The 16,205-nt window shown below is 48.1% G+C and overlaps 3 protein-coding genes across 3 annotated transcripts in view; 1 reads left to right on the forward strand and 2 right to left on the reverse strand.

The window, feature by feature from the left end:
* The window catches only part of LOC135823162 (mucin-19-like), a 10,490-nt gene extending 5,221 nt beyond the window's left edge, over positions 1–5,269 (reverse strand). Inside the window, exons 1-3 of the mRNA XM_065336005.1 lie at positions 4,834–5,269; positions 3,593–4,258; positions 1,257–1,338 (exon numbers count right to left, since the gene is read on the reverse strand). Coding sequence (XP_065192077.1) covers positions 1,257–1,338; positions 3,593–4,258; positions 4,834–4,887 — 802 coding nt within the window. The 5' untranslated portion in view covers positions 4,888–5,269. The remainder of the gene's footprint in view (positions 1–1,256; positions 1,339–3,592; positions 4,259–4,833) is intronic.
* Positions 5,270–6,873: 1,604 nt separating this feature from the next.
* LOC135823523 (keratin-associated protein 5-1-like) lies at positions 6,874–8,568 on the reverse strand. The gene is made up of 4 exons (XM_065336365.1): positions 8,538–8,568; positions 7,556–7,688; positions 7,014–7,385; positions 6,874–6,877 (listed from the first exon to the last, which is right to left on the reverse strand). The coding sequence occupies exons 1-4, from the start codon at positions 8,566–8,568 to the stop codon at positions 6,874–6,876; spliced, it is 540 nt and encodes a 179-aa protein (XP_065192437.1).
* Positions 8,569–11,230: 2,662 nt separating this feature from the next.
* LOC135823163 (post-GPI attachment to proteins factor 4-like) lies at positions 11,231–14,473 on the forward strand. The gene has a single exon (XM_065336006.1). The coding sequence runs from the start codon at positions 11,586–11,588 to the stop codon at positions 12,807–12,809; it is 1,224 nt and encodes a 407-aa protein (XP_065192078.1). The 5' UTR covers positions 11,231–11,585; the 3' UTR covers positions 12,810–14,473.
* Positions 14,474–16,205: the final 1,732 nt, after the last annotated feature.

Here is a 16,205-nt window from a genome sequence, read left to right on the forward strand (position 1 = left end):
AATCAGTCAGTTTCACTGGCTACATCACCTTGCTGTGAGTAAGATGGCTTGAAATGTGCTTGAATCCATACAAAAACTGGATCCAAGTGGATCCAGTTTTTGAATTTTTGAAATTGTTGCTATGCTGTGACGTAGCACTTTCAAGCCCTATTGATTCTTGAAGAAAAACCCTGACGGATACAGTAAGACATTTTCCAGGGCGCGTAAGCATCACGAATGCAGATTGTGACACGTGATACCTAGTGTGTATTGATGCGTTTCCACTCAGTTCCTTTTCTGCTGAACTAGACGGTAACCTCGGTGCACTTGTACAAATCCTTGGCACCTCATTATCTTGAAAGGTACAGGGAAATGTTGTTTCAATGATATGTATTATACACTTGAAGTTGCAACTTCGGCGGTATTAGTCATGAAGTTGGTTGTTCCAACGAGGAACACACGCTTCTTGCCGAACTTGACACTTGACCAACTCACGACTGCCAACCGGAGCACACGAGGAGCACGTCAAAGAGTCAAGTTCGGCAAGAGGTGTATGTTCCTCGTTGGAACAACAAACTTCAGGATACATTATTATAATATTATCTGGAGGTATAAGGGCCACAAAAGACCCATACAAAGATCTGTGATCCTATCTATTTATTCATTTCGCTTCAAAACACTCAGGTCCATACTCCGAGCAATATGACTGCAAGTCAAAATGCTTCAAGCCTTCAAGGTATCATCGCCAGTCCACTCACGGCACTGGGACAAACTGTGAGACAGTCTGCGGATCTATGGTACTATGCTGCTACATCAAGTTCTTAGCATGCTTCTATAGTCAGGGGTGTCGGACACGCTACGGTCACTATGGTATTGACCGTACCACTTTTTGTCTCAGGCACCCTGTGTTCCCAACTCATCACAACCAATATTTAGTTCTGAGGCACCCTGTGAATCAATAAAATACACTGATCTGGGCTCTAAATTCCCAAAGTTTTCGCCTCAGCAACCCCTCCCCCACGAGTACATTGTACTTCACATGGCTGACCGTATACCACACTATAATACCTTCTGGCGGGCGCCCCTGAAGAAAAGAAATCCAACCTACGAGTCAAAAGCAGCGCCGCGTTTTCATTTCAATTACATCGTGCAAGGTCCAAAAACAAGGGCATCAGGGGCTGCACGAGCCTTGGCGCTGCGTTTGGCTCATGGGTCAGATTTCTTCGGCCACAACTGTTGCTAAACAGTAGTGAACACAATCAGGTACATGTACTCACACTTGCTCATTCGACGCTGTTGGACGTGTCTCAGACGTGCTCGCAGCTTCTTCCGCTCGTCATAGTCCTGTGACGCCTCGATCTAACCACCAACACAAGGGCATATGCACACACACATCACAGATCACACACCATAACTAGACATAGTCATGTGACACACACATCACAGATCACACACCATAGGCATGGTCATGTGACACACACATCACAGATCACACACCATAGGCATGGTCATGTGACACACACACATCACAGACCACACACCATAGGCATGGTCATGTTGATGAACTGGTGCGTCTGAATCTGTCCGCACTCATGACTTGACTTGGCTTGACCTGACAGAAAGGCTGAAAAGGCACTGTGTGACTAAACCGGTATTTGTCCACCCCAAAGTCCTTTTGAACTCAGATGGCGAGCCAAAGACAAAAAGAATTTAGAGGAAACTAAATACTGGGGCACAAGTTATTCATTACTGTATCGTAATAGAGCCCAGTACTGATTGATGATCGTTGATGGATGCTTATTGCATAATTTATGCCTGAGGAATAGCCCTTTTCCTCAAAATCCTTTTCTTCTTGTAAACGTAAGTTGCTTGGCATCACACTGTAATGTAAGCTTACGCCAACATGCCAACAATTACAGGAATATATATTAGATAATCGACGCGGAGACAACAATTTTATAATAGCTATAAAGAGAACAAATTCTGCTGTCATCGCCACACTACAACAAAGTCATGAAGGTTTACCAAAATCGATTTTCTTGTCACAATCATCAGTGGAAAGCCGTGACTGAAGAATAACCATGCCAAATCAATAATTTATATACATTCAATAATGTGTTACGAGAACAAAACAAAGTGCTAAAAATAGAATGAGGGAAGGTGAGACAATAGAAGTAAAGTGAGAGCTAATATATTAGACTGATTTGTTACCCCAGGAAATATCAGTTATAGCCCTTCATAAGTTCGAGGGTGATGAAACGGACATGTTGTGACTATCATGCGGCTCAATGGAACTTTGTCCTCCGCGGCTCATGGCGAGGTTGCATTGAGCCCATGCACATAGTACCTACCCCCCCCCCCCCCCCATCCCAGGTGTCACTTTCCCTGTTATCAGACTGATAAGCTGAGGCAGAATGGCTCCCATTGTGAAACTTGACAGCATCTAATATCATTCCCAGTCTTGCCATGGATTGCATGTTGGAATGCACTAATCATCGGCGGCTGAGTCGAGGCACACCCGAGATAAGCCCACGGCATATCTTTACAGCTTGTATGTTTTGATGAGGTTTTACACAGAAAGGGAAGGGCACATCTCCCGGCCCTTTTCAGGTTTTTGAAAACCTCACTATACTGTCAATGCATGTTCTATCATAGAATGAGTACCGGCATGTGCTTCGTTGATACCTTTGACCGCAGTTTAGACTGATACTCGCCAGCGGATACGAAGGTACGTGGCGAACGGCACATCACCCCAAATGCTATGCGCAACACTTGTGAAAACTACTAATTGAAGCACATTGCGCCAAATGCTATACAAACTTATGAAAGCTACCAAATAAGGCCAAGCGTGTGGCATTCACACCAGGTGTAAATAGTACAGCAAGCACATCCGGCCTGTTGCTGTATGGAGACCATACAGCACAAAACACTCTGAGTCACAACTTATCATTACTTGTAGTTAACAACTTGCTGCAAGTCGCCAGATATTTTGTGATTGCTCAGTCGTTTACTTTAAGTCTTAGCTTGCGTCGTGTTCTGTCCACCAAGATACACATCCTCTGGTACATCGCTATGTTTGTGTGATGTAACATGAAGCAAGTGGTATCCCAGAGGCAAGGATATTGCAGAACCACATCCTCGCATGACTACAGAGCAGCAGCTACGTGTTCCTGGGGTAAGCGGCATGTCGCAAAGAAATTCATCGCAAGGTCCTCTCTTGGGTAGGGTGCGGAAATGCTCTTGGAGTTTCTAGTGTGTGTGTGTGTGTGTGCGCTCGTGTGTGCGTGTGTGCGTGCGCGCATGCGTGTGTGTGTGTGTGTGTTATGTGTATGGGTGTGTGTTTGTGTGTGTGGAAAGCGACTTCAAAGGCTTCTAATCCGCCTGTGACACGACCCTATCCAGCCGATTGAGGTTGGGAGGGCATTGCACTGGGAGGAAGTCGTAATGATTATTATCAAATTGGGGGGATATGGTGATCAGATTTAGAGTCCTTACGGATTTAGAAAATAATTGGAACGATTACTGTCACTACATGTACTGTACCTCTATCTTTTCGCATAACAAACCAACAGTGAGAGCGTCGTCGTCGATTACAAGAAGTGAGTCCTCTTACCTCCTTCTGTAGTGTCTCCTCGAGTTCCAAGTCGGATTGGACGCTGTCCAAGCTATGCACGGACTCGCCGCCCTCGCTTCTGAACGAGGTGGTGCTCATGCGGCTTTCTGAGCGATAGCCACTCTCTGCACCACTCTCCGGCTGCTCGGCGCTGCGATTGCTTCGTCCGCCATCCGTCCTCTCTGATTCATCATTGCTGGAGCTCGTTCTGGCAGCGGTCTGCGTGCTTCCATAGTCCTGCTCCATGGCATCCGCAGGCTCCACCTGCTGCGCTGCTTCTGCGGTGTCGTCCACTATGTCTTTCTTCCCGCGTCTGCTCGTGTCCGCGGAGCTTGAAGATGATTTGGAAGACCGTGCTGTCGACACTACTGCTGGATTTTCAACCGCCTGAAAGCCCTGCTCGCTCTTGCTCGCCCTTCTGGCTAGCGCTGGAGCGACACTGACGCTCTCCCAGTGGCGGACTCCGTAGTGCAGCGGTGGATCCTTCTGCACCTGGTAGCCTTGTCGTTTGTAGGTCGACTGTGGAGATGGCGTGTACGCGTCGGCACTGGTGGAGGAGTCAGGCGCTTGCTCCAGTTGAGACGAAGAGTTCGCACTGCTCTTGCGCAAGCGACGTAAGGCTGCTCGAATCTTCCTGCGCTCCTCGTACGAACCAGCCTCGTCGAGCTAGAAAGGTCAGACAGCAGTAATGGAGAGCAGTATTATCAGACGGATGCGGACACGAAATTGATTCGGCAACGCCTGTGTATACTAGCAGCAGCATTCAGCTTTCCAGCAGCTAACTAGCAAAGTCAAACGCCTGTTTCAGCCAGCTACTTTGGCGTGCCGTACGCTATCACATGTGGATCTGAAAAGGTCCCTGCGAGGTTTTAGTCACACAATTTCCAAATCAAGCGATGCCGATGGCCATAGTAAGAAACAGAAGTTCCTTGCTTGACACCAGCCAGGCAAGAGCATCATGCGCCACCAGGTAACTTTGGAGCACGCCGCTTTTCGCTTTCTGCGCACACACAGCGTGCCCCATTAGCGTCACTTCCTCTTTGGCTAGCTGGTGGCGGTGGGCAGTCGCTATCCCTGGCCTCGGCCACTCAATTTCCAGGCCTGCTTTATCATTTATGCATGCCCAAGAATAACGCTAGCATTACGCGCATACTTTGGGTACATGGTACGGCTTAGCTTAGACTTTTAGTTAGAGCCGTCAACGGTCAAGCATCAGAACGTCTGGATGGGGCGCTGCTTACCTTTTGTCCCAGCTCGACCTCATCGAGCTGCTCCAAGTCGACACCGTTCTCCATGGCTAATTCGCTGGGACTTCACCGTGCCACACTCGACGATACTTGTACGGTAGTAGTACTAGTACTAGTCGTACTTAGTAGGCCGACAAGACCGTAGACCGGCGGGTCACACTAGAACACTGTTGGCCGTCCACCAGGCATCCACGACACAAGGATGAGTCCAGGTGGGAACACAGAAGAAGCGTGTGTGCGGGAAAGACAGATACAGTTTGAAGGAGAAAAGAAACTCGACTCTCACTGGACAAGACGACAATAATATCGTTCGGTTCTTTCTTTCGCATGAGCGTGATAGTTATCCTGATGCTTGGCCAGGTGTAATGGTGTGTGTGGGTACATGGTGTGTGTGTGTGTGTGCGTGTGTGTGTGTGTGTGTCCATGGTGCTAATGCTGCAAGTGTTAGGTGAATGCCAGGGGTAGCTATGGTAGTGCTTGTCTCCAGACAAGAGCTGCTGAGCGTTGGGCTTAGCATTCCCAGCTCAGCCGCAGAACTGCACGAGACTCTCCTGTAAATAAAAGGCGCTTTCGTCGCTACCGCAGTATGTACTGCCTGGAACATCACTGCTCAGTCCGCATGTCCAGCGGGCGGTTCCCACCTCAGAGTCAAACTGACAAACACTCAGGCAATGCTAGCGCTCGTCAGACGTCTGTGCTTTGTCGCTGTGTGGTGCTAGGACAGGGACAAGGCAGCTTAGCTTCAGTTCAGCGATCAGCTTGACATTTAGTGAAATCCATGGCTTGAACTAAGTTGAAGTTGGATTGAAGAGTATGATTGGTAGGCTTTGGCTCAGCCATGTCCACGCGCGCGCCTTCAGTCACTGTCAAAACGACAAGAGGCCAAGACGCATCCTGTCAGGAATGCCGAATGGACAGCCATCGACCACCATCTCTGCATCGCGATTTGTGTGCGTACACGCGTGTTGTGAAGTCTCTCGTTGATGGTGACAGCTTCTCGTGTGAATCTTCTGGCACATCCGTCTTACTCCAGCCAGTGCCATGTTCTGCAGTAGCATATTGTCTTCACATTCCGCTGTGGCTTACAGTCGAAGCAAGCTAGACAACACAGCCTTATGCCACGGTTTGTCATCAGTCTGCCATGAAGGAAAACAGTGGAAGCACTACATTGTAGACAGAATGCCCAGGGGAAAACTACAGTCACTGCTGCGCGACGCAAGGAAATCTGGAACTGGAAGATCGGGGATTTTGAGTCCGAAATCATGTTCCCATTTCCCTCCAGGTCACGTGACATTGAGTGCACCTGTACCCAACTAGTATTACTTAGTCCCGGTCTAGCCTAGCGCCTGGCCAGTCTGAGACTAGTGCTAAGTAGTAGTACTACTACTAGTAGACTATCACCATGACTCACGAGAGCTAAAATATGACTAACTGTAGACCTGCACGACAGTACAGTACATGTACAGTCAGTGCATGAAGCTAGCAGTTATCAAGTGCTGGTGATTTGAAAGCCATGCCAACTGTTACTACAAAGCACGCATGTACGCACACACGTCACACGCGCGCACACACACACACACACACACACACACACACACACACCGCAGACCTCAGACATGCCCATCGCGGAAGCGATGATAGCGAACAGCTATGTTAGACATAGCAACTTGTGCTGGGATTACACCATTCAACAGCTTGCAAGGCTGATGAATTGACCGCCACTATTTTTAGCCTGGTATCCACCACACAGCTGTTAGAAAAAGTCACTTCACACACACACCTTTGACCTTTTGATGCAAATCGCTGGAGGCGATAGCACCTTGTGCTGGGATTGCACCATTCAACAGCTTGCAAGGCGGAAGAATTGAATGCCACTATTCAGCCTGGTCTACACCACACAGCTATGACTGTTTTTTTCAGAAGTTTTTCGAAGTTAGTTTTCTGGCCAGTGAATCCCTACTTTTGGTCTTTTTTCATTGTTTTCCCCACACGCATCACACTACATATGTATACATACAGATAGTGCAGCATGCACTAGCTGTTGGTAACCACCCACGACAGAAGGATGAAAGACAGGAGGAGTCTGAGAAAGGGAAGAAAGACGTGTGTGACCATAATCGTCGGGAATCGAACCCGCAACCGGTAAACTCTCCATTGGAAATCGCTGCACATACCACTGCACCATATGGGACACTGTCACACACACACACACACACACACACACACACACACACACACACACACACACACACACACACACACACACACACACACACACACACACACACACACACACACACACACACACACACACACACACACACACACACACACACACACACACACACACACACACACACACACACACACACACACACACACACACACACACACACACACACACACACACACACACACACACACACACACACACACACACACACACACACACACACACACACACACACACACACACACACACACACACACACACACACACACACACACACACACACACACACACACACACACACACACATGTACACCTCTCGCAAGAGAAGAACACATATCTGAAGATACGATTCATGTACCCACAGACAGGTTTATAGCAAGGATAGTGGACAGGATCCGAAGTGAAGCAGATCATGCTAAAGCAAGAACTTAGTGCGCCTAGTTTCTGCCTGATACTTGTACATGAAACTGACACGTGCACCACACACACACACACACACACACACACACACACACACACACACACACACACACACACACACACACATACATACACACATACATACATACACACACACACACACACACACACACACAGCGGCACACCAAGTTGCACTCTGACTTCGATAATCACCCATGACTACAATAGTTTACACGTAGTGATTTATTGTCGGTTCCGGCATTTCTAAAGCAAATCTATGCCGCAGTAGTATACATTGCACCATGAATATTGCAAATACACGTACATGCACCAAAAATGTACATTTTACTTTTGCTGAAACTAGCTGCATGGCAGTAAACTAGCTGCATGGCAGTAGTACGATAGAGAACGCGCTGGTCTTCTTACCGGTATCAGTAAAAGACCACAAGGGCTGTCTAAGGAGATAATGCAGGTAAAAATAATAACACCAGTAGCAGCGTCGCCATCACACGTAACCACCACCGCCACCAGCACTAGCAGCAAGAACTGATTGCTGCTGCAAGACGTCTCGGTAAAAGGGACCGTAGTGTTACCACCTTAGCTATGCGTGAGGGATTGCAAAGACACATTTACGACTGCTCTCATGGAATACTTGAGAACGTTTTCAGAACAAGCTCCACACAGGCAAGTCAATGATAACGAAAGCTATGGGAGAAGCACAGAGGAACTTCCAGCGCTGCAAACTGATTTCGACTGTGTGGTGGTGCACGCCTGGCTAAACACACACAACCGCACAACGTGTCCAATCCATTGCGCCACCTGGAGGCGTGCGAAGCACCGCAGACTCAGTACAAACAGCAAAAAGCGGGTCTACATGTAACTAATAGGCAAGTAGGTACTGTACTCCAAACGTAGTAAAAAGTTCTAAAGAACTTAAAAGAAGTAAAAAAAGAGGTGCATCACCACCACTGACTTCTAGTATAACAGTATTTGATTGGAAGTAGTAGAAAGAATAGCCACCAGAGAAAAACGCGGCAGCATTCACCTGGCAGAGAAGAGTTGTTTCTTTCATACATGTTGATCAAAATATCTATGCTTTTTGGAGTATATGATCTATTTCTCTATTTAAAAAAAAGTAACACTGCTTTGAGAGTAGGCCTGTAATTATGTCAAATAAGGGGAAATAAGAGAGAGAGAGAGAGAGAGAGAGAGAGAGAGAGAGAGAGAGAGAGAGAGAGAGAGAGAGAGAGAGAGAGAGAGAGAGAGAGAGAGAGAGAGAGAGAGAGAGAGAGAGAGAGAGAGAGAGAGAGAGAGAGAGAGAGAGAGAGAAATAGAGAGAGAGAAATAGAGAGAGGGATGGAGAGAGAGAGAGAGGGAGAGAGAGAAAAAAAAAAGAGAGAGAGAGAGAGAGAGAGAGAGAGAGAGAGAAAGAGAGAGAGAGAGAGAGAGAGAGAGAGAGAGAGAGAGAGAGAAAGAGAGAGAGGGGGGGGGGAGAGAGAGAGAGAGAGAGAAATAGAGAGAGGGATGGAGAGAAAGAAAGAGAGAGAGAGAGAGAGAGAGAGAGAGAGAGAGAGAGCAGTTTGGAGCAAGAGACAGTATAAAAAAGTCATAAATGCTGTCAGCCATGTAGATGACTGCAACCCAGCGAGAACTGCTGCTAACTTATGACACTAATAGCACACACACACACACTCACATGTACACACACACACACACACACACTCACATGTACACACACACACACACACACACAAATGCGCGCACACACACACACACACACACACACACACACACACACACACACACACACACACACACACATACACACGCACACCAAAGCGTCTACATTGTACACAGGCAAGCGACTATAGCCCTATACCTGTTCTACTTGCGCGTGGTAGAAAAATAGGAGAAAGCACTCCAGACACCAGATGATACCGTTGACAATGTGCTTGAGAGTAGGCCAGTGTTGTCAGCAGCAGCAGCAGTGGCAGCAGCAACGGCCTGAGCTGCAGCGTTCATTTCAGGAGCGAGCGGCACGTGCTCAGTGGCGCAATTCACCCAAGTGCCGTCTTGCAAGTTCAGGGACCAATCGGGCTCATCCTCGCCGCTCGACGGACTAAAATGGACTTCTTCAAAGCCGTCCAGTTCAGGCCGCCTGTCAATGAGGCGCACCAGAGCGCGTTCCTGCATCGTGAACGGACCACTATCACGACCCAGGTTACCGTTTCTATCGCTGGACAGGCAAGCCAGAAGGTTGTCCACGGCCCGATCTTGGCGAAGGCCAGGGTGAGGGTGTGTAGCCGCACTCCGGCAGGCGCACACTGCACGCTCGGCGGAGGAATGTCCGTCAGCCTCGCAATCGTCACTAGAGGCGGTGAGCTGCGAGCACACCAGCACGACGTTGGCATCTACTGCCACGGCGCAACTGAGCAGCTGCTGGCTGACTTCCGTGTCCGGCAAATTGCCAATTTCCTCCAACGAGGGCAACGTGAGTAACTTTGTATACTGTATCCTCTCACCGATGCTGTGCACGCACAGGCAGAGAAAGAACAGCGCTGACTTGGCAGCTCTCACAACGTGAGGAACAAGCTGCGGCTCGTTCTCACCACCCGCCACTTCTAGTTGAAGGCCCAGCAGCTCTCGGATGCAGGGCAGTGGCACACCGGCCACAGTGGCGTAGGAGCGTGCCCGGCCGGCACTCCTCAGAATGTCTAGGATACATGGTCGATCGTCCTGACTGCTGCCGGTGTCAAATCGAATTTGAGCCGGCCAGGTCAGCTGGGCATCAGGGGATGCCATAGCCAATGGAAAAATGGCTTGCAAGTCGTTAAAGTACCTGCGGCGCTGGGCAACAAGCCGCCGGGACACCTCGGAAAGATCGGAGTATTTTTCACGGTTACCACCCTCAAGATCTTGTATGCTGCGCAGACAGCGGCGTCGGGATCGCCGCACCTTCTCAATGCTCTGCTTGCCTTTTGCATTCTTTCGCTTTAGTTCTTCAAGCGCCTGTTGCTGTTGATGTAGCTCATCCTTGGCCCTGTTCAGCATTTTATTCAGAGCAGCAATCCGCTGCTCAGATGTGCTGGTGCGCTTGCACACATCCGAGAAGGACTCTCGCACCGCCATAGCTTTAGGCAGTCGGTGCCTGGCCGTATACTGGACAGCGTTCTTTGTGATGGCGAGCTGCTTGTACAGCGGTGCAATCTCCTCCGTCGCACATTCGCCACACAACATGTGCTTCGGCTTGATGCACACTTTGCATGGCAGTCTACGATTGTACTTGAGCGTATAGTCGTACAGGGACAGACCTAGATCCGAGTGGTCCATGTCGAGGCGCGTGCAGCAGCCTTCTCTCACAGCAGTCAGGAGGCAATTGATACAGACCTAGGCTAGGACAGCGAAACCCTAATATTTCACATGCAGAAGAGCTTCTTCTTGCTTCAATAATCAAAGTGCAACAACAGGTGTGGTAACAAAAATATTAAATTTTTGTAAAGCGAACCACGCATACACACGTACACTACGAGTATGTAGCACAGACTCAGAGTCACTGCACAGCTACAGTACGTCAGAGTGACGTCATTTTAGCTGATGAACAACACGTACATGTCACGTCTATTTTCGGGGAATTCCCCCGTGGCCCAGGCCCGCGCCCTTGCGAAAACACAGCAACAGACAGAAACATGACTCTTGTACTGTAATCTGTAGCGGCGGTAGTACATGTAGTTCAAAATAGTTTGTGAAAATCTCTCTCCAATACATAATAATTATGATTGTATAATTATAAGGGAGCTCTTGACTCTTGTCGTGGCAGAGATGATCGATACTCGAACTTTTAGCATGACCAATGCAGGGTCGCCTGATCGTGCGTCCACAAGCATTCTAGGCGTTGAACAGAGGGCATGAATCATGATGGCTGGCGTTTATCTTGTCCATTGGCATTGAGGCAGTCCACCCAGGCCAGGGACCACGTATCATTTCCCATCATCACGGGCACTGTCGTCGAAGCCACATGGATTAGGAGAGGCATGGAGGTGTGATGCATGGCCGTACACCGGACTCTGCTGCTGCGAGGATCTAGGACTACGGTATGCCCAGTTTGTGCACTCTGCGATGTTGGTCCAAGTGGATCGGATTTTTGTCACTATTCATCATGCTGCATGCTTGGCTGACGTATGAGTTCTGTACCGACTTGCAGCATTCCCACTATCGGTCTTTCTGCCCCGAAAGAGGACGGATTCATGACAAGTCCATGGCCAGGATGCGAGCTAAGAACGCTATTCAGTACATGGACAGTTTCAACCAGACCAGCAAGGCGCAACAAGTCCGCCAAACACTAAGAACGCGACTGCACTCGCGCTCCAGCGATGTGTGCGTTGCCGTGGTGACGGTTATGAGAAAGAGCCTGCCGGTACGCATGCAGTACCTGTTTCAGGTGCTGCACAGACTGCTGCCCGAGGTACTGGCCGACGACAGGGTGTCCCTGGTGATTGCCAACGCCGAAAAGGACCCAAGCTTGCACACTGCCCTTCGGCGATACGCCTGGTTCATTCCTTCATACCACATACCGCCCTTATCTTCAACCGGCAGTGTATTTCTGAAGGAGCGCTACGATTACGGACATGCCCTCCAGGCTTGTAGCCAATACAAACCGAAATATATCGTTCTCATTGAAGACGACACTGTACCGCTTCCTGGATTCTTCGACTCACTGCGATATCTTATCAAAGGTCCTTTGTCCACATATTCGTACTCTGAGAGTAGTAAATACAACCATCCGTGGGCATACACTAAGCTGTATTACCCGGAGAGATGGTCTGGCTTTCAAAACAAAGACATGCCGAATCTGATTGTCGTGTCGCTTCTGCTGGGTACGTTTCTTGTGGTTCTGGCCTACGTGTTGCGTGTGAAGGTGCCGCCACACAGCGCTGAGTACAGCCACCGTGGCTTGTGGATGTTCACGGTGCAGATGACCCTGCCGGCGGCGTTTCTTGTTCTCTCTGTCGTGTGGATGCTGAACCGGCATCATCTGGACAACTTGCGTCTGTACTGGCGTGCGCTCTATGCCGTTACGAGCCCTGCCGACCGGTGCTGCACACCGGCGGTCCTGTATCAGAGCTGGGCGGCCGACCAGCTTAGCCAGCATCTCATCTCCAGTGCGGGCAACCAGGCGTTTTCACCCGAGACTGACCTGGCGATCGCCGACTTTGCCGAGGCGCTCGGCTGGGTGACGTACGCCGTACTGCCTAACCTGGCCGCGCACCATGGGCGAGTGTCGACGCTGCCCAAGCCTGTCATGGACGATGTGTCTTAGAAAAAGAAGCTACGGAGTGTGCTGCACTAGAGTTTGCCACCGTGCTCCTAGTCTTCTGTTTTGTCCACTACTTGCAAGGTGGTCATGTGATCAGCGTGACAGAGTCCTAACCTTCTGTTTTGTCCATTACTTGCAAGGTGGTCATGTGACCAACATGACAGAGTCATAACCATCTGTACTATCCACTACTTGCAAGGTGGTCATGTGACATGACAGGAGTCACTCGGCATGTCGGTCTAGCATTGCACCGACTGTGTCGAACTCCTCACCGCGTACAGTGTCAGGTACGTGTGTGGACTGCGTGCTTTGCAGCTGATCATGTGGCAACTTGTCGTGCGACCAGTTTGACACACACGCATGCACGCGCGCGCGCACGCACGTGCACACACACACACTCACAGTGAACCTTGAACACCAGCCCATAATCAGGATGATAGCGGTGTCAGGCAGAGCAGAAGCGGGAATGTGTCTTCAAATCTCCAGGGCGGGAATAGACACGACCGCATACGCACACACGCACAAACAACCGAAACCAGTACTTTATGTTCCGCAATGTTGTGGATGCTCTTAGTCTACATTGTACACTACAACACTGGTACGTTACCATTGGTTACCGGGTCTTGCCAATGTGCACCGTGTACTAGCAGAGCCGTGGACAAGATTCAGAGTTTTATTACATTATTAAAGTACTCAGTGGAGCGCATCATATTAAAATTCTATTAATTTTACTTTAAGTACGAAATCAACAACTGCTTGAGGACCCGAAAGGAGAGAATTTACAAGAGAGAGAAAGCACAGTACAACTGTACATTGTACAGTAGGTATCGGTTATAGCGTGGGTGTTTGAAAAACGACTTTCTATTTATATTTCCGATATTTCTTTTAAAAACACGATAAATCAAGTGTGACATATCATGTGCATGTGCGCAGAGGCAGGAAGATCATCGTACATGCAATGTAGTGTTACGGTGCATGCCGCTGGTCATAGTCACATAGGCTTACCATGTGGCTATGCAACATGAGTTACATGACCACAACAGTTGAACCTGCAGCACTACGACCCAACGCGAGTCAGATCGGAACTGAATTGGACGGATATTATTACTATAGGCGATATACTTTTTTTTTTGTACTAATCTGGTATGTTTTGCTACACAAAGTCCATTCTTAGGACCGATATATTCTACTGTACGAAAAAATTGCTGGTAAGAATAAATCCATGTTATGATTATGAAAACATGAGAGCTCATTCTTGTAGGCAGTATATTCTTTTACACGACCACGCTATAACCGATACGCACTGTATTGTAATTTGTTTGTACTTGAGACAGCCGAGCGGTGTCTCCGGCCGGGATCCTCTCTACATTTACTGTGTACCTAGATTACTGGCACCTGATTTCTGGTCGTAGATTTCTGGCATCAGCATCTTGCCATTAGAGGTACATGTGTATTCGAAGTACATTAATTTTGGTAACAATCGCTGTTTTTGTTTTGTTTTGTTTTTCATGAAGCACTCCCATTGCTCAATCACCTATAGGGTGTGTCCTCAATTGACAAATGTGCTTGCTCTGTTTATTCATTTTAGTCTGTTTGTAGCACAGTTAGGTAGGTATTCACTATTCAGGCCTCTGGCAAAGCCCTTTACTATTTTCTTTGTACCCGTATTTGATCCGATGGTATGTCAATTCCAAATGGAGCCAACTGCAGTGCGGAGATCATCTACCGCAGGCCGCAGTGGTTGAAGAAGAGAACGCATGGGAACGGGGGATAATGAAGCAACTATCCACGACTGTGACGAGATCATAAGCAGTCAGAACGTCACTAGTCCTAGGGCCCATTTGAAATTTCTCACTTTTACTTGACACATGTTTGCTAACATAGATTTTATGATCATGCCTGGATGGTGTTTGCCTCCTGAACACGATGGCATAGGTTTCGATTGCCGAATTGTGTCCGAACATGGTGAAAAACATCAAAATAGAAAAGGCCGTTATTACCATGGCAACCCAACTAGAATTGCTCCTATATCCATTTTTACTGACACGTATATGGCCAAGTAGCACCTCATTTTGCTCAGAATAAGCAGTAGATACAGTACGGCAACAAGTACTGTACTTTAACAGTGTCAAAACAAAATTTCCAAAGTGCAGTGAAACTACTTGGCTATTGGACATGTTCATGTACATTTACATGTCGCGTCGAATGTTAGCATTGAGGTACGTGTACATGCATGTGCAGCTAGCAGGTACATGAGACTATTAACAGGCATGCATTACTATAATTATCAGACTGCAAACAGGAGAGAAGCGTCAGACGGTTCGGCGTTACACTTCAATTGAGAGAATAGGTATTGTAACCCAAATACTAACAGGAGAAGGAAAAGGTGGTAGGAAACTGTCAGAGTCTAAGGAACGAAGTGCTATAGGACAGTTTCAACCTGAACTAATTTACTCGAAGTACGTGTCGATAATACGATAGATCTCGCAGCAATGTAAGAAGGACAACACTACTTGTATGCGATGGCAGTGCTGTAACGAAAAATGATGAAAATGAAAATACCAAAATCCTTTGCATAAAACAGTCCAAACATTGGCTAGCTTGTCACCCTGGTCCCTATACTTAAATGCTTTGAAAAGACTTCAAGGCTGCAGTTGGACAACGCTCACATGTGAATAGCTGCAGTTTAAAAAGCTGATCGATCCCAACATTGTGATGCGAATACTTTCGCTTCCATGTGTTTCACTTTAACTGAAGTTGTTCTTCCGTCTGAGCTTCGGAAACTCTACGCCGTACAGCTGAGCCCATCTCTACTCCGCCACCTACACCATCACTGTTGGCTCTGCAGTCAGGGACAATTCTTTAGCCACTAGTTCATGAGGTATTACATGAACATGTTTTCCCTCTTCACCACCGCTTTTGAATCGCATCAACTACGTGCCGTGATCAGTTCAGGAGAGACAAGCCATGACATTGGACATCGGACTCTTTCTTGCAGTTAGTGTTTTATAAGTATAACTGTAGTTTCACACTGCCTAGGCCCAGCCTTCAAATTCTGCGACAAGGAAATGATTCTTCTACTGCTGGTGTTGCATATTGGGATAAGTTACCTCCAGGTACTCGGATTTCGTTTTTGTAACACTCCACACCACATAGCTACTCCCTCTCACTGCAGCATGGCACTCCTAAGGCAGTTGTCCTAGAGCTGTTGAGCTGGTAAATAGGCTTTGTGATAATGGTAGCTGTTCACCACGGTCGGTGTGTTCGAATTATGGTACTAACACCAGCCGCTCTTGTAGATTCGAATCAAATGCTCGTCCACTGTAACACCTCCTGTGCAGCAGTACTCATAAAGTAAATGCCTTCATTCCAGCCCGATGAAGTTAGCCAGGTCTGAAA

Source organism: Sycon ciliatum, chromosome 8 (genome assembly GCF_964019385.1).
Source record: "Sycon ciliatum chromosome 8, ocSycCili1.1, whole genome shotgun sequence".
NCBI classification, from domain to species: Eukaryota; Metazoa; Porifera; class Calcarea; order Leucosolenida; family Sycettidae; genus Sycon; species Sycon ciliatum.